The sequence below is a fragment of the Trachemys scripta genome, chromosome 18 (assembly GCF_013100865.1).
Source record: "Trachemys scripta elegans isolate TJP31775 chromosome 18, CAS_Tse_1.0, whole genome shotgun sequence".
Taxonomy (NCBI): domain Eukaryota; kingdom Metazoa; phylum Chordata; order Testudines; family Emydidae; genus Trachemys; species Trachemys scripta.
Window position 1 is genome coordinate 4,741,591 of NC_048315.1, and position 21,888 is coordinate 4,763,478.

The window sequence follows — 21,888 nt, forward strand, 5'->3', positions numbered from 1 at the left end:
TGTTTAAATTCTAAATAATTTTGGGATGTAAAGCACTATAGATATAAAAGATTATCATTAGTCCCAAAGCCGCCTCCTTTAGCATTTTGATTTTGTGTTCCCTTTGTCTGCATATCAATTACTTCCTGCATAGGCATTACCCATTGTAATTGATAGTGTGACTCCTAAATAACTCTTAGATGCTGGTTATAACTGTGACATTACTCCATTTGAAGAAGCTCTGAGCCTACTCATCAGTGTGGATGACTCAGCCCCCACTAGCATATTATTTACAGCCCCTGTGCCTGAGGCTTCAAACAAATTCTGTTCTGTTTGCAGAAGAAGCCTTTTGATTTGAATATGTTGATTGTTCGAACCCAAATTAACCTCCTGATAATATTGTTTGTTTGTATTCATTTATCCTACATACAAATCAAAAATAAAATTTTCACACATACACAATGCGATTCCCTTACCCAGGATGGACTGGATGGACCCAAGGGAGAGAAGGAATACAGCTGCCTTTAATAATGTTTCCATTTTAATTTTTATTGACCTATAACCAGTTGTTTGCTCTCTGATCCTTGGGAGCATCAGGTTCAGTGGGCTCCACTGATTGCTGTCTGATCCCTTGGGACATTTTCTAATGCATTTTTGCTTATATTTGGAGTTTGCCTGTTATATATTTTGATATCTGTAATAAAAGTAGTTTGTTTATAATCTTACAAGGTTTATTGCAGAGTAATATTACTAGCTATAAAAGGGTACAGCTCTTCCCGTCAGTTGACCTCAGAATAGTCGATGGAGCATGTGTGTGTAGATTGGTCTTTAAAAAATGTGTTCCAAAACATTTACATGATGTTTCAAAATATTAGGTAACCACTATAGCTTTAAGCATAGAAGAGAAGCCGCATTGTGTAACGCACACTGCAGACTTGTTTAATTCAGAAGCGATCCATATAACCTTTGTGCGTAAAAGAGCTATATATAGATGCTCACTGCAGGCAAGCTAAATAGTGCTGTGGGTCTTGAAGGCTCAAACCATGCTTAATAAACAAAACAAATCTCATATTCTTTTTCTTTCAAATTTTGTCATTCAATGGCTGACATCTTATTTAATATTCGAGGCAACTGTCTGGATAAAATCAAAATTCAGATTATAACTAACTGAACAGAAAGAGGGCAGGGGGAAGAACTACAAAAAGAGCTGTCTCATTTTAGTTTGCTTGGCAACCAGTCTCTCTATTATTGCTTGTTTTTGCAATCAAACACCTGATGGATGGGAATTCCAGACTCATCACACCTGGATTTAACTATCATAAAGTGATTTTTTTTAAACCCACTCCTTACCCTTGGCTTTTTAATCTCTTTCTTCTCCTCAGAAATGGAAAATGCTGCAGCAATTCCTGCTTTAATAAATCATAGGAAATGGAAGGTGAAGCATAAAAGGAAAATGTTTGGTTTAAGTTTATTTTGTGGTAAACCTATCATTCTACTCTGTTTGGCATTCAAGCATGAATGCATTCTAATAATTGTTGGGCACTGTTCCCTTCACATCATGTTTGACCGTGTGTAGCAAATTTCATATTAGTGTACTCCCACAAGACAATAGGGTGATGTGAAGTGTCCCCCACGTTTCTGTCTATGGATAGGTTGATAGGGGCATGCTTGCCCAACACTCAGTCAAGTCCATCATCTCCATGATGCATCTGTTTTGAAGTCACAAAAAGCATCACCTCAAGTACTAAGACTGCCACACTGCAGCAAAATTGTGCCTTGCATCATCACACTTCCTCTTTCAGCATTACATGAAGCATCCTTTTTAAAGGCAAAGACACACATAAGTGGATAGTGATTAGAGAGGGAGTGTGGGAGTTGGGATTCCTGGGTTCTATTTCCATCTCTGCCACTGAATGTGTGCTGGGGTGAGTTGTTAGTGCATAGCTATAATTCCTCACAGAGGAAATGGGAGTGGTTTCGGAGGGGGGAGAGCATTGATGCTTAATACACTATAAAGTGCTTTGAGATCTTTAGCTAGAAGATGCTGTAGACATGCTAAGTATTATCTCAGAGCAGAAATTGGAGTACAGCATACTGAAAATGTGTTGGTCCCTTATATCAACTTTTGCTGTATTTTTTTTACAGTTATTCCCTTTCAAGCCTCCCTCTCAAACTGTGAATGTGGTTATTAATGAGGGAAGATTTGTATTAATTTTTCTCATCTTTTGCTTTGGTCCCTCTAGGAAATCCTTTAGACTGAGATTGGAACACTTACAGCTTCTGCCCGATGGAAAAATGTCTAAGAGCTGACACTGTGTCTTCCAAATGAGAACATCTGAAAGCTCTTATGCATATTTCCTACCTTTCTGTTCCTCAGCACTATAAATAATTCAGTTCAGTTAGCTTAACGACTACTGGCAACTTATTTATTAAGAATGACTGAAATAATCGTGTAGCTCAGTAGAACAGAATACATATAGGACTTAAATATGAAGAGCAGCTAAAACATTTTGATTATTATTTGAGGTAAATAATAAAACCTTACTACCAATATTCATTGCAAGTCTGCAATAGACTCTGGGAGTTAGCATGTGATCACTTGGAGTTAGTCAAGGTCTTATCCCAGTGCAATAGCATATTCGATGAGTTTATACTCCCTCTACTGCCTTGTGTGTCATCAGTATTGCAATCAATAGACCACCCTAAATGACAATCATTTGGGAAGTAAGACTGAGAAAATGCAACTTTAGTTCACCCCATTGTGCAATGTTAAGATTATTTGGATGGATTTATATGCTTAGTTGTAACATTTTGTGTAGACTGTAGAATTTTCAGTTCCACTCCTAACACTGCTATCTTCTATGTAATGCTTAGGAAAGTCAGTACAGTACAGAGAGGCAGTATTTTCTGGTGATTTAGAGCAGGACACTGAGTCGCCGTTCTTTAAGTTTTATTCCTGGCTTTGTATGAAATCAATATATGACCTTTGATGAACATCAGTTAACCTCTGTATCTCAGCCCTACTGATCTGTAAAATGGGGATAATAATTACTTACCTTACAAGGGTGTTATGTGGCTAAAATAATATTTGTAAAGGGCTTTTAGATCTTTCAATATACATAATTAGAAAGATTTGTTATTACTACAAAGCTGTAGTATGCCTTTGCTGATGATGATTCAAACTTTACATTAGTTGTATGTTGCCTTTGATAGGCCGTTAATTGAAAACCGAATGATTTCAAATCTATCAAACAGAATTTGACAAACTGGATCAGACTGCTGGTCATCTGATCTACTATCCTATATCTGGCAGTAGTCAATATGCAGTACTTAAGGGAAGGAACCCCATCCCGTAATTAACCCAGACATTTGAACAGTGAAATATATTTTATGGGGGTAAGGAAGGAGAAAATATTGCTTTCTAGTCATATGTAGTAAGTTTATACCATATAGCTGAGATGTCTTTCAATTGGAGTTGGCTTTTTAACTTCCGTAGCCCCTTGGAAAATCCCAGTCTACAGCTTTGTTAGATTTTTCCCCCTACTTTGCAACACTGAAAATATTATAACGCACATAGAATTACTTGGAACAGTTCTGCAACCCTTGCTAATGTATAACCCCACTGAAGTCAATGGACTACTCGCTTGAATGGATGCTGCAGACTGGGGCTCTTAACCCTCTTTTAAATCCTTCTACAATTATTTGTCTCAATGACCTCCTAGAGCAGTGAATATCATGGTATGAACTCCACACCCCTGTAAGAAAGCATTTAATTTTATTTGTTTGAAGTCAAGGTAGTTACATGACATAGTACAATGCAGTTTTCTCTGTGCCTTTAGTAATCAGTCAACTTGTGCTTGCTGATTAACCTTGAAATGTAATAAAGACACTCAAATGAATGCTCCTTCTTGTCTAACTTTATTTGGCTATCCCAAGTTTGTATAGTAGATCTCCCCAGATAGAAATATTAAGAAAAAATAGAACATGTGTAAGCTTCACCGGAACAGAACAGAAAGATGGTTTTCTCATCAGATTTAGAAGACATTTCAGGGTTCAGGGTTCTGTATGGACAAAATCAATAATTTCTAAAGAAAACCTTATACAGTGTAAATAAAATTTGGAGCTGGGGTTGGCTTCTATTCAGATTTAAAATTAAATTAGTTTTTTTCAATAAGGCAACAGAGATTGAAGGATGGATTCCTTTATTTGCTAATGGAGCTATTATAAAGATATTGAATCATGCTGGCTTTCATATTGACTGAGAACCAAGCAGAGGGAAATCAATAAGGTACTCTTTAACTTCCTGGAGAGCTTTTAAATAGTGCCCGGTCAAGTAGGGGAACTAGCTATGAGAAGATTGTTGTTGTTGTTGGCATTAGTTTTCCATAGGGAAAGATATCACTTGGGCAAGAGTGCATGACTATACATCGTTTTCATTATTCCTTTGGAATGGTGTGGTGCTAATTAGGTAATGATAATTTTATATCTGCAAAGTTGGTAAGAAGGTTTGTTACAGGACACAAAAATCATTCACACATTTAAAACATTGTGCAGAGAAGGTGCTAGATTCCAAGAGGATAGGTGCCTTATAGAAAAATAAAAATAGTAGTTTGTCAGACCTTTTGCCTTGTGGAATCAAAAATAGGGGTGGTTTGGATCCAGGTCCTCTATTAACTGAACTTTTAACATTTGGAGTTATTGGTGATTCAGGTATATGATTCCAGTTTTGACTCTCTCTCTCTCTATTAATTACAGGGTAACTGAGCTTTTAATTACTTAGCAATTACCCATTCAGGAGTAGTGGATTTACAGAGTAAGCATCACATAACTGCCAATCAAACAAGTGGGTATTTCCACATTGTACTTTGAGAACTGTTAGGTGCACTTAATTAATAGGTTGAATGAGTAATTACTGTGTCATAATATGGTATTTGCCCAATAAACTTATATAATTAGAATGTTATAGTTTTCTAATTTGTAATAATACTGAAAACGTATTTTACAAAGAGCTAATTATTTAATGCCCCACAAATCATCTTTCCTCCCCCCTCCTCCACTGTCCAATGAGACAGGGAAGTATGGGCCCAGTTTTACAAATGGGGAGACTGAGCTACAGTGAATTTGACGTCCTCTGTAGCCTTGTAGAAATCTGTCAGACTATTGGAACTCAAGAGTGTCTAGGTTCCATTCCTCTGATCAGACAACTAGACTTCACCTTTCTCTGTATTGCAGAATTACCTTTGTTTTAATATGAGAATTTAAATTTGGATCCAAACAGCTCCAAACTTTGGTAAGTTTGGATTCAAATCTAAACTTTGCAGATAAGGCTTATTTATATAATGAAGGAAACTGTCATATACTTGGAGTTCATACTGGGAATTTAACTTATCGCAGTGGCTCACTCTCAGCTCCTCAAAGGTGCATTTTGAGTTTTGAGGCTTGTGTGGACCTATTATGTAGCAGTTTATAAGCATGTATTAATGTAAATGGTATCCTGTTTGGGAATCAGTAGAGATAAGTAATTTCATATCTCAAATTATCCTACTCCCAGAATGATTTACGAGGATAAAGTAGAAAGAGGTTTCAGAGAAAACATACAGAAAACATTCTGTTGCATAAAACAGCCCTGGAGAAGCTGTTTTATGTAACTTGTTTTCTTTGTGGTTCACATCCCTTTAGCATGAATCATTCATTAATGTCTATAAAGGACTACAAATTGTTAAATTGAGATAAATGGTTTGTGATCACTAAAACAGCTTATTTTCATAATACACAAGAGTGTTTAGCAACCTTCCTCAATGTACTCCATGTTTCCACAACTTTACTAGGGACCAGAGAAGTTGTTTTTCTGCTTAAATCTGTTTGGATCTGTCTCTCTGTACAGCCATCTGCTCTCGTCCTTCCCCATGGGAAGGAGGGACTTCTGTGCAAAGGTACAACTTGTCTCCATCTGGATAGTGGTCTCTGATACTTTTTACTCTAATCTTAGCCTACCTACTTTGGTGTCCCGTATATGTCAAAAGATGTTACTTATGGCATAAGAACAAATGTGAGTAAAGCTCGTGATCCAATAACAGGAAAAAGGATGGGTTTCAGAGACTCTCAGGAGAATGTCTACAGTTTCAGGGAAGAAGGGAATTTAGGTAGTGTTGAACACAAATTGAGACTGCTTATGTACAGACATCATGATAATTTACCTTGAAACCACACACAGGGCATGGGGGATAGGACCCAAAGCTATCAACTGTGCACACAGGTCTTTGCCACTTGACCTAAAGGTGAGTCTCTCTTAGCCGTGCTTAGTAATGGGTCCGTGGTATACACATACGAGCCAGTATGTTGCTGTTGTCTCTCTTGCTTAACTGAAAGGTTTGTGACTGTGATGGCTCTGAGAACTTACTGGGACTTTTGGAGTTGATACTTAGCTGTCATAATTTTTATTTAGTCTGAGCTTCCATAATGAGAAGTATCAGATGTTCTTCCTTGAATTTACTGGGGCTTATCCCTGACAGCAGCTTGCATTATTTCAACATCACTGAGGCCTCGTCCAAGAACTTCACTTTGGCAACTGTCTGAACACCCTGTGATAAGTACTCTAACTCAATCTGACAGAAAAATGAAAGTAACAGTAACAGTCCTCTGGGTCTTCGAGGGAGCTTATATTTGCCTGCACTATTTCTGGTAAATGATTTTTTTGGATGGTTAGAGATCATTAATGATTTATTTTCTTTCCTGAATTTACCATACAAAGAACTTAAACATACTTGAAGAGTAGATTTTCATACTGAGACATACAGATGATTAGGCTCTATTCCAGGGGTAGGCAACCTATGGCACGTGTGCCAAAGGCGGCACGCGAGCTGATTTTCAGTGGCACTCACACTGCCTGGGTCCTGGCCACTGGTCCAGGGAGCTCTGCATTTTAATTTAATTTTAAATGAAGCTTCTTAAACCTTATTTACTTTACATACAATAGTTTAGTTATATATTATAGATTTATAGAAAGAGATTTTCTAAAAACGTTAAAATGTATTACTGGCATGTGAAACCTTAAACTAGAGTGAATAAATGAAGACTCGGCACACCACTTCTGAAAGGTTGCCGACCCCTGCTCTGTTCCTTTACACTGCTCCACCAGTCTCTGCTGTTAATAAACATCTCAAAACCAGTGAACTTGCCTAGGATCACATGGAAAGAAATTTCTTTTGGGCCACTGAAGCATGGCTAATGATGTGGCTTAGCCTTTTGCCCCTTTATAAAGCTGTTCAGAAAAAAATATATAATCTGGCTCTTGGAATGTGTTTCTTATTTAGAACTTCATACATTTGGAGCAATTCTTCCCTAACCAGCCCAACTATGATAAATCATGGTAGCAGGATTGTTTTTCACAGTATCTCAAAATCAACATTCTTTATGTAGCTTCTGTGCTGTGGTTTCTTTGTATTTTTGTTTTAAATCTATATAATTTTGCTTAATTATTACCAAATCACATGATTTAATTCCCTCTGTAATGCTTTTCTCCTTGTTCAAGTCTGTAATCCACCTAGCAGCATTTCTGTAGTATTTTTCTGGGCTGTAAACTTTGGTTTGATCTGAAATCTATGCTCACCATTGTCCACTTAGTTCTTTTTGATTCAGGTTATGTAAATCTTTTAGTTATGTTTTCTATTTCTCTTGTATTGTTACTTTGGCGTTCTATATTCTATATATGTTATGTATGCAAAATTTTCAGTCAATGTGGAGTGCAAAAAAATTATATAAACAGCTACATTATCAATAGAGCTTTCTGGAAATGCAGTTCCGTCAAAATCTAAATATTTTCTTTGTTGATTTCACTGAAATTTCATTTGGGGTGGAAAAAAAAGGGGGGAAAGTACAGACAATATTGAAATGTCCCATTTTGATATTTTTGGGACAAAATGTTTTGAGTTTCCCCTTCAAAACAACTTTTCTTTTAAATGTTGCATTATATAAAAGAAAACAGTCGATCAAAATGAAATGTTTAGATCGATCCAAAATTAAATCTTTTTTGGAATTTTCTTTCATGGAGAATTCTGAAATTTTTGGGTCTGTTCTGAATCAGAAATCTTCTGTGAAATGGAATTTCTGATCTCCACAAAACTCTGATTATCCATAATAAGAAAAGAATACAGGTGTATTTGTATCCTATTTCTGCATGTCACCTAAAAGACTGTGGATTAGTGTTAAATGTGTCAAAGGGAAATATTGCACACTTCAGTGAGATTAAAATTGCATCAGAATTTTGGGGTAATTATTAACTTAACTAAATTTTTTTTAAAGATTCTAATATGTATATTTCCTCTCTGGACAGCCTTTCAAAATTTGATAGGAAGAGCAAAAATAAAATTTGGGGAGTTCAGTTAGTTACCTGAAAAATTAATTCATTTGGTCTCTCAAATATAAAGACCAGAGGAATAGGAAAGACTGCACATAAATATGGAATACAGTGTTATTGGTAGTAACACTTATTTTACAGTAGCATGCCCAGTTGAGATTGGGACTCCACTGTTCTGGATGTTCTTCCAACACAGAAGAGAGACCATCTCTGCCCTCAATACCTTGGCTTAGCCTAAAGACACAAACAGACAAAGAGCTGGGGACGTGTATATAAGATAGAAGCAAACAAATATGGTGAAGAATGGGCTTCGTTACATGTACGGTAGAATTTTATTAATAATTGGGGTTCAACTTAGGGAGGAAGGGAGTAGGAAATGGAAGAGCCACAGCTTGCCTTCTGTTCAGCCAGGATCTGGGCTGGGTTTTATAGGCATTGTAGCAGAGATGAGTCTTAGGGTACGTCTATACTTACCTCCAGGTCCGGCAGTAAGCAATCGATCTTCTGGGATCGATCCCGGAAGTGCTCGCCGTCGACGCCGGTACTCCTGCTCCGCGAGAGGAGTACGCGGAGTCGACGGGGGAGCCTGCCTGCCGCGTGTGGACCCGCGGTAAGTTCGAACTAAGATACTTCGACTTCAGCTACGTTATTCACGTAGCTGAAGTTGCGTATCTTAGTTCAAAGTGGGGTGTTAGTGTGGACCAGCCCTTAGGGAGGATAAAGCAGTGGCCATTTGGATTTTATCAGGTAGTTTTTTCTCATGTATAAGGGTGGCATGGGACACAGCATGAAGATGTATAAGGGGGAGGCAGACTGGAAATACTGGTAGAGTAGCAGTGGGGTCAACGTCACTATCAGCATATAGCTTTTCCTCATTCATACAACCATATTTCCTGCAGCAATCCAGTTTGTCACGAGAGAGCATAATCTAGTGGTTAAAACACAGGACTGAGTGATGAGAAATTGTGTTCTATTTCTGGCTTTGCCACATTCTTCTTTCTATGTGACTTGGCCAAGATCACACAAAGCTTACATTTGCAAAATGTCCACAATTTTTAGGTGCCCAATTTGACACGTCAGATGCTAAATACCCACAACTGTTACTGCAGTAATGTTAGGCTTCATCCTCTCTCTATAACACTTATCTACTTCACAAGGTGTTGTGAGGCTTAATGAGAGTCTGTAAAGCACTTTGCGATCGTTAGCTGGAGGGTGTTAATGTAGAAGGGGAAAGTATTATTTCATATTGTTACCTTGGGTATCACTAGAAATGTGAATAGAACTTGTCACATATTTATATTAATTCTGCTACATTAAACTCTTTCACAACTCTGAGATGCCATGGCCCAGTCCCAGTTAAGTTTAGGAGCTGAGTCACATGTCGGTAGACCAGTCATCATATCTGCATAAAATGAAGGTACATAGACTTGAACATTTTTTGTCTCAATTGAAGTTCTTTATCTAGTGAGCAATGAGCACACGCACACAGCACCAAACTTTATCAAAATCTGTCTACTCTTTTGGCCAGATTCTGGTCTCAGTAGCTCCCACTGACTTCAGGCATAGTTGTGTGTTTGTACCTATGGACAGAGTTTGGTTTTCTGTCTGGATGTGGGCAGCTTTAGTATTTATTAGATGTTGTTTAGGTGTATGTGAATTGACCTGGGATTTGCTGCAAGTCTTAATTTGATAAAAACAGTTTGGCAAAGGCAATTTGAGCTTGAAATACTAGGAGCAGCTGGTTTGCAGATACAAAGATGTTAGACATAGCAGTAGCTAGATGTGAGAGACCTCACCAGAGGCAATGCACCATTTACTATAAAGTGTTTTATTCTTTTGAAGTTGAACAAAACAAAACTAAAGGGTTCTTCCCCCCAAATTAAAAGCTAACACAGGAGGTGACATGAAATTTAATCGTAACTACGTAAGCAAAATGTGGTCCTTCAAGGCATGTAAGCATCAGTTATGGGTAGCACTTTAACACGGCAATCCTTCCATTCTTCTCTGAATTTTTCATTACCTTTGTACACTATTTGTCATATAATTAAAAGATGGGAGGTACAAACAGTGAATACAGTCACCACTGGGGGAATTCCACTAAGAGTAAGGTCTGTTCACCAGGCAGCAAATGCAACAGACCAGGCAAAGGTCTTTATTACACTTTACAATATAGTAACTAAATAAAACCACAATTATAGCACTTTGCATGTTTTACAACAGAAATTATTCTCTCCTCTAAAACAGGCTATCAAGCTATATAAACATAATGGTCACAGTGCCCTGTATTTTCTTCCATTTTATCCTAGTTTGATTTTATAAAATCTTAAACAAAATATATTTTCTAATATAACTTTTTTCTTTTATAAATAAATATTTTTATATGTGTCATAGACTATTGGTATATATGAAGATTACATTGAACTGCACATCATAGAAACTGGTCATCTGTATTAAAAATTATTTCCTAGGTACAATTTTATTACCAGATAGTTTGCAAAATCCTTACTTAAAATCAAAGCTGCTGTAATAGTATTCTAGATTGTGATATACAATCTGTTCATGTCATCAAATACTTGTATATAAGATCATTCCAATGTATCTGAATTAATAAACTAGATGACTGTATTTTACAGTACTGTATTTACTGCATAGTTAAAGTGGTTTTGGGAATTGTGTGTTAAGTTGAAATTGTACTTTGGGAAGTTAAAGTCATAGCTATTACAGCAGCTAAACCTTATATACCTCAGTTTCCCCAGCAGCTTTAAGCACAATGAACTTGCTTCAATTAAAGACAAGTGCAGAAGGTGCCTATAATCTATTTATGGGTTTGAAAACAAATCTCCAGATGACAAGTTGGTTGGTGTTTGCTTTTGTGTAATAGTAAGTCTATTGTTTTCTGGATTCTGGCATCAGGAAAGCTTCTTACACAAGCAAACCCAAGGAATAGAAAAATGCCAGTGGAACCTTTGTGCCTGCCATCTTTTCTTTGCTCCTTATTTTCTCTTTCTCTGTACTGCCTTAATCAGGATTCCATTTATCATGGACTGATTGTCTGATTGGATCTGACCAATGAGTTCCTAGTGAATTGGTTCAAAAACTTTAGTCCTCTTGCCCAGTGAGGATGAGTTCTGCTGCTTCAGCATATGGAAGCATTCCAGATACAGGGCCCAAAGCTCCATTCCAAGTGAGATGCACCCAGTGCAGGAATGGAGGAAAAGGGACTCCAGGGCTGTTCTACCATATCCTTGAGCTGTGCATGGCCCACTAGGGATTAAGAGCATCTTGACAATAGCCAGATCTCACTGATAATCCAACCCTGCTCCCTCCTCTGGCATGCCTCGTTTCACCAGCTCTTTCTTGATTGGGGAGCAACTTGTTTGCAACTCCATTATCAGAATGATGTAGGCAAATTGAAGGGAATTCAAAAAAGAGCAACAATAGTAACTAAGGGAATAGAGGCCTGTTCTTGTACCAGTTTAATTAAATGGAAAAACTCCCATCGCTTTAAATGGATAAAGTATTGGATACAAAGTAATTAAGCATTGGAAGGGTATAATCACTAAAGAGTGAGAGGGAGTATTTGGAGAAGTTGAGCAAATGAAAGTTGTAGTCAGAACTTCAAGTGAAATTTCTTAACAGTGATTCTGTTAGGCAGTGGAATAGTCTCTCAAAATAACTGTTGGAAACTCCATTACTTGGGTTATTTAAAACGAAACAGAATTATTTAAAACTAGGTTGGATAAAGCATTGGGAATTATACTGTAGAAAATAATTCTGTATTGCATAGTGCCAAGGGCAGTGTCATCAAGTGAAGGGTTCTGAAGGTCTGCAGGACTTTCCATCTCTAATTTTGATTATCCTTCTGGTGATAAGATGATTCTTACAGATTGGAGCACGCTGACTGAGAGATCTCATGTGAGCCTAATGCAGCAGGAGCTTCACACCATCACTTTGATTTACATTATATTCCTTCAGCACCAGTAATTCAGCCTGCCTTCTGTTCCTCTCCATCTACATGCATCTCTGAAGGGTTTAGAGATTTTTCCATGTTCCTTTTTCCAGTCAGTAAGCTGCAGTTTTTTTCCATTCAGCAAATATTGGCTCCTGTTATATTCTATGTTGCAGGACAGTGTGTCATTCTTAAATCTGCTTCTGGCAGAGCTACTATAGTTGAGACTGTTGAGTACCCCAACCTGTCAGCCTAAAGCTGGGTACTTCCTGGACACTACAGTGCAAATAAGTGATGGTCACATAAACACCACCCTATACTGGAAACCTACTGACCGCTCTACTTCCCTACATGCCTCCAGCTTCCACCCAGGACACATCACACGATCCATTGTCTACAGCCAAGTCCTAAGAGACAACTGCATTTGCTCTAATCTCTCAGACAGAGACAAACACCTACAAGATCTCTATCAAGCATTCTTAAAACTATAGCACCCACCCGGGGAAGTGATTACACAGATTGACAGAGCAAGACAGGTATCCAGAAGTCACCTACTACAGGACAGGCCCAACAAGGAAAATAACAGAACACCACTGGCCATCACGTACAGCCCCCAGCTAAAACCTCTCCAGCGCATCATCAACAAGCTACAACCTAGCCTGGAAAACGATCCCCCATTTGCACAGGCCTTGGGAGGCAGGCCAATCCTCGCTTACAGACCTCCCCCAACCTTAAGCAAATACTCACCAGCAACTACACATCACACCACAGAAACACTAACCCAGGAACCAATCCCTGTAACAAACCCCGTTTCTTTCTCTGTCCCCATATTTACTCTAGCGACACCATCATAGGACCCAGCCACACCATCAGGGGCTCATTCACCTGCACATCTACTAATGTGATATATGCCATCATGTGCCAGCAATGCCACTCTGCCATGTACATTGGCCAAACCGGACAGTCTCTACGTAAAAGGATAAATGGACACAAATCAGACAACAGGAATGGTAACATACAAAAGCCAGTAGGAGAACACTTCAATCTCCCTGGACATTCTATAACAGATTAAAAAGTAGCCATACCTCAACAACAAAACTTCAAAAACAGACTTCAAAGAGAAACTTCAGAGTTAGTTAACACCATCAATTTGGGCTTGAATAGGGACTTGGAGTGGCTGGCTCACTATGAAAGCAATTTTCTCTCTCTTGGTATTGACATCTCATCAATTATTGGGAGTGGACCACACCCACCCCAACTGAATTGGCCTTCAACATTGGTTCTCCACTTGTAAGGTAATTCCCTTCTCTTCATGTGCCAATATATATTTATGCCTGTATCTGTAATTTTCACTCCATGCATCTGAAGAAGTGGTTTTTTACCCATGAAAGCTTATGCCCAAATAAATCTGTTAGTCTTTAAGTTGCCACTGGACTCCTGGTTGTTTTTGCCAGGGATGTTGAAGCCTTGTATTATTTACCACCACCACCTCCAAAATTCCTCGAATCCAAAAGCAGCTTGCAAAGCTTGCTTCCTGTGAAAGCAATTCTGTTCTGATTTGCTACATTTAACTGACTCATTAGAATGTTTTCCTAGATCACAGCCCTTGTGAATGCTTTGTGAAGTAAGGGATGCAAAAGGTATCAGTATTACAAAACAAACAGGTTTCCTACGGAGAGCCTGCTACACACTGGTGCATCTTACTGCAGTTACTTAATACATTATTATCTAATGAGACATTTGGTGGTGTACCTCTTCACTTTTTGAGGTTCCCATTGCTTCTTACAGCATTAAAATCCTCCCAAAGTACAGACAGCCTTTTTTCTACTGCATTTGCATTTGACAATTCAGCTTCTTAAATGTTCTACCTAGAGTTTAAGTAACGAGACCAGACCATACAGAAGAGGAAAACGAGTTATAACAGGATTTCATGCATTTTCAGACCTGAAAGAACTCTTCATAAACTACAATCTGTTTCCCTTAATATCGCTAGAATGTGATAGTGTTATCTGAAAGGTCAGGCTATACTGTTAACAGATACTACTGTGACATGTCTGCCCGTGCGTTATGGGTATTATAAACTAATCAGAAGTGGTGCAGTGTTTTGTGACGGTTGTATATTTTATCACTCTTTCCTACAACTGCCATTGCAAGGACAGATTCATCTTGAATTTGATTAGATAACTGTCTGTAAAGCCCACAGATAGCAGCTTCCTCATCTAGCACTTTTTCAGCTCTCCCAAACAGATTTATCAAACATTTTGCTATTTCAACACTGTCAATTCGAATGACTTTACACAGAGCTTTGGTTATGCAATCTTGTAAAAGATGCAATTTTTTTGCTTCTGCCTCACTGCGGTAGCTCAGCATTTCCCTGCATCAGAAAAATATACTCCATTTCTTCAGGATCCCCTGGCTTAAACTAAGCATCAGAGCTTTCACCTGCTGTGAAAAGCCACAAGCTGGCACAGGTCAGATCAGATCAGTGTTCTAACAAGAGGAAGCTACTGCTTTGTGAGTAAAGAGAGGAGAATCTACAGTGACATGGAGGCTGGGAATTACATTCTATTGCCATGCTTGCGGTACACCAATAATCCTTTCAGGTTCTACAGGCAGCTTATCAGGATGCTCCTTCCTCTTCCCTTCTCTGAATGCTGTCTGAACCATTGAACCTTGGAGAGAAACAGAAAATCCTTGGCTGGTGCAGTGCGCCTCTAGATGGCCTTTAAAACACATATTGAAAAGTTGACTGCTGCAGCAGAGGGATGTGTAAATAGCAGGGAGTGTTCCCATCCAAAGAATTCCCTCTGCTCTGTCATTGTCATTCGTGAGAGAGGAGCCTACAATGACAACGGCTTACATACTTTTCCAAAGAGCTCCCAGACTCTACCAGAGGCTCTGTCTGGGAGATACTGACTGGACATTGGAATGTTTTGCAAATATGCTTTGGGGACCTGTATGAATTTTCTACCTGTCATGCAAAAATACAATTCCTGCAAATATCTTGCAACAGGCTACACTAATGCTAGAATTTTTACCAAATTGCATCCAGGGTGTTACATTATCTGCTGGTAAAGGTGCAGTTAGCTTGTCATTCCTGTAAAACTTCTCACAAATACAATCATTTCTATAAATTTTTTCACAGATACAATAAATCATTATAGTCCTCACAGGAGTCTTGTCCTTAGTCTTAGATTCCCATACTTAACTGCATGCAATACTTTACATTGCTTGGCTGGTGGTTTTATGGGTTCATTCTGTACCATAGTGGACAGAGAGACATTTTCAGATAAGTCATGGGAGAACTAAAGCAAAGATGATATTTTCTAATATTTCTGTTAGCTCTACAGTGTGTGGTGTGACTCACTGATCATTGTGTCAAGTATCAGAGGGGTAGCCGTGTTAGTCTGAATCTGTAAAAAGCAACAGAGGGTCCTGATGAAGTGGACATTCACCCACGAAAGCTTATGCTCCAATACTTCTGTTAGTCTTAAAGGTGCCACAGGACCCTCTGAACATTGTGATCTCTGAAGGCCACAAGAGTACCTTCTCCCATTTTTTACCTTATTTGCATCAATAATGCCAAAGTCAGTTACACTGGATGATGATAGTACAAGGACCCTCCTGAGACTGGTGTCACTTAATCTACATATTTTGACTGGTGGTGACGAAGGAGGAGGAGAGGACCCCCTTTGCTTGTAATGTTGTTGTTCTTTCCTAGCCTTTTAATCAGCAATGCCATACCTGATGCTGTAGAAGCAACTTCCAGCTGAACTCAGCATTGTTGAGCTTAAAGTAAGAACGTGATCTTTTTTTACTCTCACATTTTTTTCTTTGAGAAGCTTGAGCTTCCAAAAAACCCTATTTACTTCAAATATGATGGAAGGATGCAATTGGTTATGCCCATATGTTAGCTGTGCACATCAAAGAGACAAAATGTGCCTTGTGTGGCTTGCCACTTAAGTGTTTCTGGCATGATGTTCGAGAGCAGGGAAGATGGAACAAAAAAGAAAATATGAAAGGTCCATAAATCTTGGCTAAAAAATCTCTTCCATTAGAATAACAATACTTTGCCCTTCAATAGTGTCTTTATCTAGAAATCTCAAATTGCTTTACCAACATTTAATTAATCCTCCCACAATGCCCAAGGGATATATTAAGTATTATCACCCTCCTTTATGGATGAGGAAATTGAAGGACTGAGAGGTGATGTGACTTGTTCAAGGTCACATGGTGAGTTATTATCATGGCTAGGAATGAATAAACACAGGAATCCTAATGCCCAGCCTTTGCTACACTGCTGGATCATATTCTCCCTCTTTCAATTTATTTGCCATAATTTGGTGATTGATAAAATTTGGCAAAATGTTTTATTTTCAACCAGCCAGTGGATAATCCCCTGAGATGGAGGGAATCCTTTGGCACAGATGTGCGGTGCAAAGCAGCTGCACTGCACCCAAAAATCTAATGCAGGGGCTCGCAAACTGGGGGTTGGGACCCCTCAGGGGGTCGCGAGCTGTCAGCCTCTACCCCAAACCCCGCTTTGCCGCCAGCATTTATAATGGTGTTAAATATATAAACAAGTGTTTTTAATTTATAAGGGGGGGGGTTGCACTCAGAGGCTTGCTATGTGAAAGGGGTGTCCAGTACAAAAGTTTGAGAACTACTGATCTAATGCATCATTTCTATTCCTGTTCTATGTACAGGGTGAGGTGAGGATAGACTAGGAGTATCGAGTGTGACGGAATGTTACAATTCAAGTACTAGTCTTTGTGGATGACCATTTTCGTGAGTTAAGTGGTACTGTAAGCTCTCTAGTGAACATTCATTCTTTGTGATAAAAGCAAAGGTACTGAACTTGATTCTGATTTCAGTTACGCTGGGATAAATCCAGAGTGACACCACTGAAATAAATGGTGTTATTCTGGACTTACTGCAGTGTAACTGAGTTCAAAATCTATTCCAAACAGGCATCCCCACCTCCTGTTTAGTCTGTTATTCTTGACATTGTAGGGGAGAAGCAATCCACCTAAGGTCCATTGCCAGAAGCAGCAGAAATGAAATTTCTCTTGTATTAATCAAGGACACACACACCTCCAACTGGTCACTTCACTGCTTGCAGTGCATAGTCCTAGAAAAGCTCCATAAGAAGCTTTGTGATGTACAAATGTCAAAGTCAATTAATTCTGTGGCAGTCTGCTGTTACTGTTAGAACAGAGAATAACCAGCCGTACAAAAGAAAGCTGTTTTTCTCCATCTTGTCCATCAGAATTGATAAACAAGTCAGTCTACATTCTGTGATGCCTTTTATACAGTAGAGTGTTAAATCTGCCTTTCCCATTTTTAGGTGAGGATTTTATATTAGATTTAGAACACAGATAAATAACTGAGGGGAAATGTTTGGAAATTCATCACTCCAGTGCTATTGGCAAGAAGCAGAGGTGTGTGGTAAGCAAGTATTATTATAGTATGTGGGCTGAGTTAAGCCTACTTCAGACTGTTTCTCTCAAACTTAATTGATGGAGGCTGCCCACATTCAAGCTTGCTTATTACCTTAGCAGAGTTATCCCAAGATTGTTGAAATGCAACTGTGGGTGTTGTACAGACACCCACGCTGCCAAAGAATCAGGAAGGATGTACTTAAAAACCTCTAATTTGTCTAATAATGCATTTAGTAGCTTTTATGTAGGTTTGGCATTGTAATGGAAATGTATGCCTTGTTTAGATAAAGAGCTCCAGTTCAAGACTGCAGGCATCACATTTGTATTGTGCGAGGACGTGTAGCTAGCTACTGGCAAGCCGGCTGGGAAAGGCTCTGACCAGCCACTTACCTCTATACATTCTAATACACCTCACTTCTTATAACATGCCATTACAGGGTAAAATAATAAAACCAATTATTTATGTGTGAATGCTAATGACAGGGTGTTTATTTTCACCTTACGTGGGGTCCCCATTGAAACAAGATTCCTACTATATTTTTGCCCTAGCTTTTTATGTCCTTGAGAATCTTAATTGTACCTGCCATCATCTTAGCAGGACTCTCCATTTGATGTCCATCAGTGCTACTCCTTAACTGTCCAGAGGGATTGTTTGAGAGTGATGAGAAGCACACTTCTTTCGCTAGAAGTGTGCTTTCTCCATAGCTCTCCCACATTGGTACTGCAAGGAGGAAGAGATTAGGGTTGGGAAACAAACTCATATTCCATGCATAGTATCATAGACTCTATTCGTTCCTCTGTAAAGTGAGCTCTGTCTGAGAGAGTTGTGTTTAGAAACACAGGTACAGCATAAGCTTTCTTGCTTTTGCTGAGGTTTGTGTAGCTTCTGACTAGGCAAAATTATGTTCATACATTTCTGCTTCAAACTGTCTTCAGATAGAGAGTCTAACATTGTTGCTGGCTCTGATTACATAATTGTTTGTAATTCTTTTAGCTCAGGAGTCGTCATATTCTTGTTTCTCTTGTAACATGAAAACTGCATAAAATATGACTGGTAACCTCCAGTGCTTTTCGGATGTGTAGGAGTTAATAATAGAAATGACAAAAAAATGCCTCATGCTCTAAAGACAAACAAGGCTAAGTGGAGAATCAACTTCTACATACACTAGAAATAAAGGAAGTTACAGAGCTTTTCCTTCTTGCTGATTACTGTACATTTCCAAAAGGTATTGCTGTATGTAAATGGGATCTGAGTTCTTGTCTTGTGCTGGGAAGATCCAACCCTAAGATAGTTAATGTTCTCATGTAGTCATGCTTCATTAGTGTGCATATTGCTGAGGTTTGGAGTAGCTGTATAGGTAGAATGCTCAACTGCTAATTCAAGGAATGACTCTTACTGATGTTGTAACATCAGAATAGCTGTGGCTTTCTGAGTCACTTGGAGACAGAAGGTGCCTCATGACAATGTATCTTTTGGGAAAAGCTGGTATTTATTTCTAATCCTGTTTGAGTAACTTTATGTAAACATTAAATACTATTTATTAAAATAGATGGAAGATTTAGCTTTGTGAAAATCTCATATCTTATAAATCTACCGTTTGTAATGGTGTTCATTGTCAAATATGGTATCGGAAAGCATTGTGATAAAGTGGATTTTCAAAGAGACTGAGCAAAATGGGTTTGACTGAAGTCTTTTGTGGAATTCAATCCACATTAACTAAGCTACCATTGGGTCAGTGTAGAACAGCATTGGTTTTCTTTGGTTGGCAGCAGTCCAAATGTAATTACTTCAGAGTACTGCCTTATGCGTCTCAGAGCTCAAGAGACATGTCTATCAAAATCCATATTTGGTGCATAGGATAGAAATGAGGTATGGCCATCTCATCCCTGAGTCCATCTAGTCCAATATCTTGTCTTCGACAGTGGTCAGTATCAGATGCTTCAGATAAAGGTGTAAGAAATTCTATAGTAGACGATGATGGGATAGTTTGCCATAAGAGAAGTTTCTCTCGCTCCCTTATCAGTTAGAGGTTAGCTTTCTAATTCTCTATGGTTTTATTTAGGTAGTTTCAAGCAATGTGCAGTTATGATTTTGAAAATACATTTGCAAATCTGAATTTTATTTTAGTTGAAACTAGGAGATCATGCTCAAAATTAGAACCATGAGGAACGCCTCATGCTTGGATTTCTCAGGTCTGGGTGGGTGACGTTTCTGGATTGACATTGCCCATCTGTCTAATTACTAGTCAGATAATTCCCTCAGTCCTTTGACTGAACATACAGAAAATGTTTTATGATGAAAAGAAAAACATCTTCCTAAACAGAGGTTAAGGCTCTGTCCACATAGGACAAAGACATGGATTAAGAAATTGTACTTAAACATATGATGCCAGCTAAAACTGTTTCTAATATAGTTCAGCCAGTCATTTTGGATGAGACAAACTGTGGTAGAATCAGATTCAGTAGCTATATTTTAACCTAGCCTATGTAGCTAGGAATCTAGACTACAACTCATTTTTAAACAAGTGAGGCCTGGTCCCTGCTGGTTACTGAAGATGTGTTAAAAACCGATTTAGCTAGCTGTGCAAATGTTACCCCTATTGTTTAACAGGAGCAACTGGAGGTCTCTGTTTGCAATGTTTCCAAACTCCCTGCCCTTTGAGAATTTGAATCAAGAGCAGAGACTGAGAAACTGGACAGGATGGGTTTGTAAATGCAAATAGAGTAAATGTAGTGGGATTCATAAGCTCTGCATGTGTGCTCAAAGCCCCAGTTTTGAAGAGTAAATTAAAGGTGCAAAATGAGGCATAAAGGCTTTTAAAAAGGGCCCTTGGAAGTGAAATTTAAGCCTACCAAAATCCAAAGAAGGGTTCTCAGACTGCAGAAGTGCAATGCTACCTATCAAAAAGAATCTGCTGCACTCTCACAAATATTGGACAACCTTCAAATGTAGGTGTTACAAATGTAAGTATTGTTCTGCATTATGCTGATTGCCAGTTACCTAGTGAAATCAGTTTGAAAATATCTTTCCTGTGTTTTTCTTTTTCAGTAATTGCCCTTCATTTTTGGCTGCTGCTTTAGCCAGAGCAACATCAGATGAAGTCCTTCAGAGTGATCTTTCAGTGCACTACTTACCAAAGCATGTGGATAGTACAGAAGGCATCATACGTAAGTGCCTATATGCATTATACGTACTTTATTTTGATACAATCTTTTATGCAAACTGTGTCCCAGCAAACTTTGCGGACTAAAGCAGTACAATTTCAGAGATAATTCATAGATTTTTAAGGCCAGAAGGCAGAGACGACCCATACCTGCCACTAGTTGTGGGGCAGAGTGAGGGCAGTGGCTTCAGCAGAAGTTACTGAGCATGCTCAATACAAGCCAAGCAGCAATTCTGGGGGGAGAGGGGGCATATGTCCTCGGTCAGAAGGGACCATTGTGATCCCCTGCATAATACAGGACATAGGACTTTCCTGAATTAATTCCTACTTAAAGTCAATAGCTGAGTTCACTAGAGCATATCTCATCTCACCAGAGAAACAACCAGTCTTGATCCACCACAGTCCCTTTCTAAGTTGTTCCAATGGTTAATTACCCTCACTGTTAAAAATGTTAACCTTGCTTCCAGCCACTGGATCATCTTAGACTTTTGTCTGCTAGATTGAGGAACTCTCTGTTATAAAATGTCTGTTCCCCATGTAGGTACAGTATTTATAGGCTCTGATCAAGCTTCCCCTTAATCTTCTTTTTGATAAGGAAATAAATTGAACTCTTTGAGTCCTTCGCTATAAGGCACGTTTTCCAATCCTTTAATTAGTCTTGTGCAGGGGTTCTCAAATTGGGGGCAGGACCCCTTAGGGGGTCACGAGATTATTACCTGGGGGGGGTCGCAAGCTGTCAGCCTCCACCCCAAACCCTGCTTTGCCTCCAGCATTTATAATGGTGTTAAATATATAAACAAGTGTTTTTAATTTATAAGGGGGGGGGTCGCACTCAGAGGCTTGCTGTGTGAAAGGGGTCACCAGTACAATAGTATGAGAACCACTGGTCTGGTGGCTCTTCTCTGAATCCGATTTTTCAACATCCTTCTTGAAGTGTGGACACCACAACTAGATACAATATTCCAGGAGCAGTCATACCAGTGCCGAATGCAGAGGTAA

At 38.8% G+C, this 21,888-nt stretch overlaps 1 protein-coding gene across 1 annotated transcript in view; it reads left to right on the forward strand.

Moving 5' to 3' along the window:
* The window catches only part of PPM1E (protein phosphatase, Mg2+/Mn2+ dependent 1E), a 103,888-nt gene that overhangs the window by 66,570 nt on the left and 15,430 nt on the right, over window positions 1-21,888 (forward strand). The window contains exon 2 of the mRNA XM_034752278.1: window positions 20,775-20,893. Coding sequence (XP_034608169.1) covers window positions 20,775-20,893 — 119 coding nt within the window. The remainder of the gene's footprint in view (window positions 1-20,774; window positions 20,894-21,888) is intronic.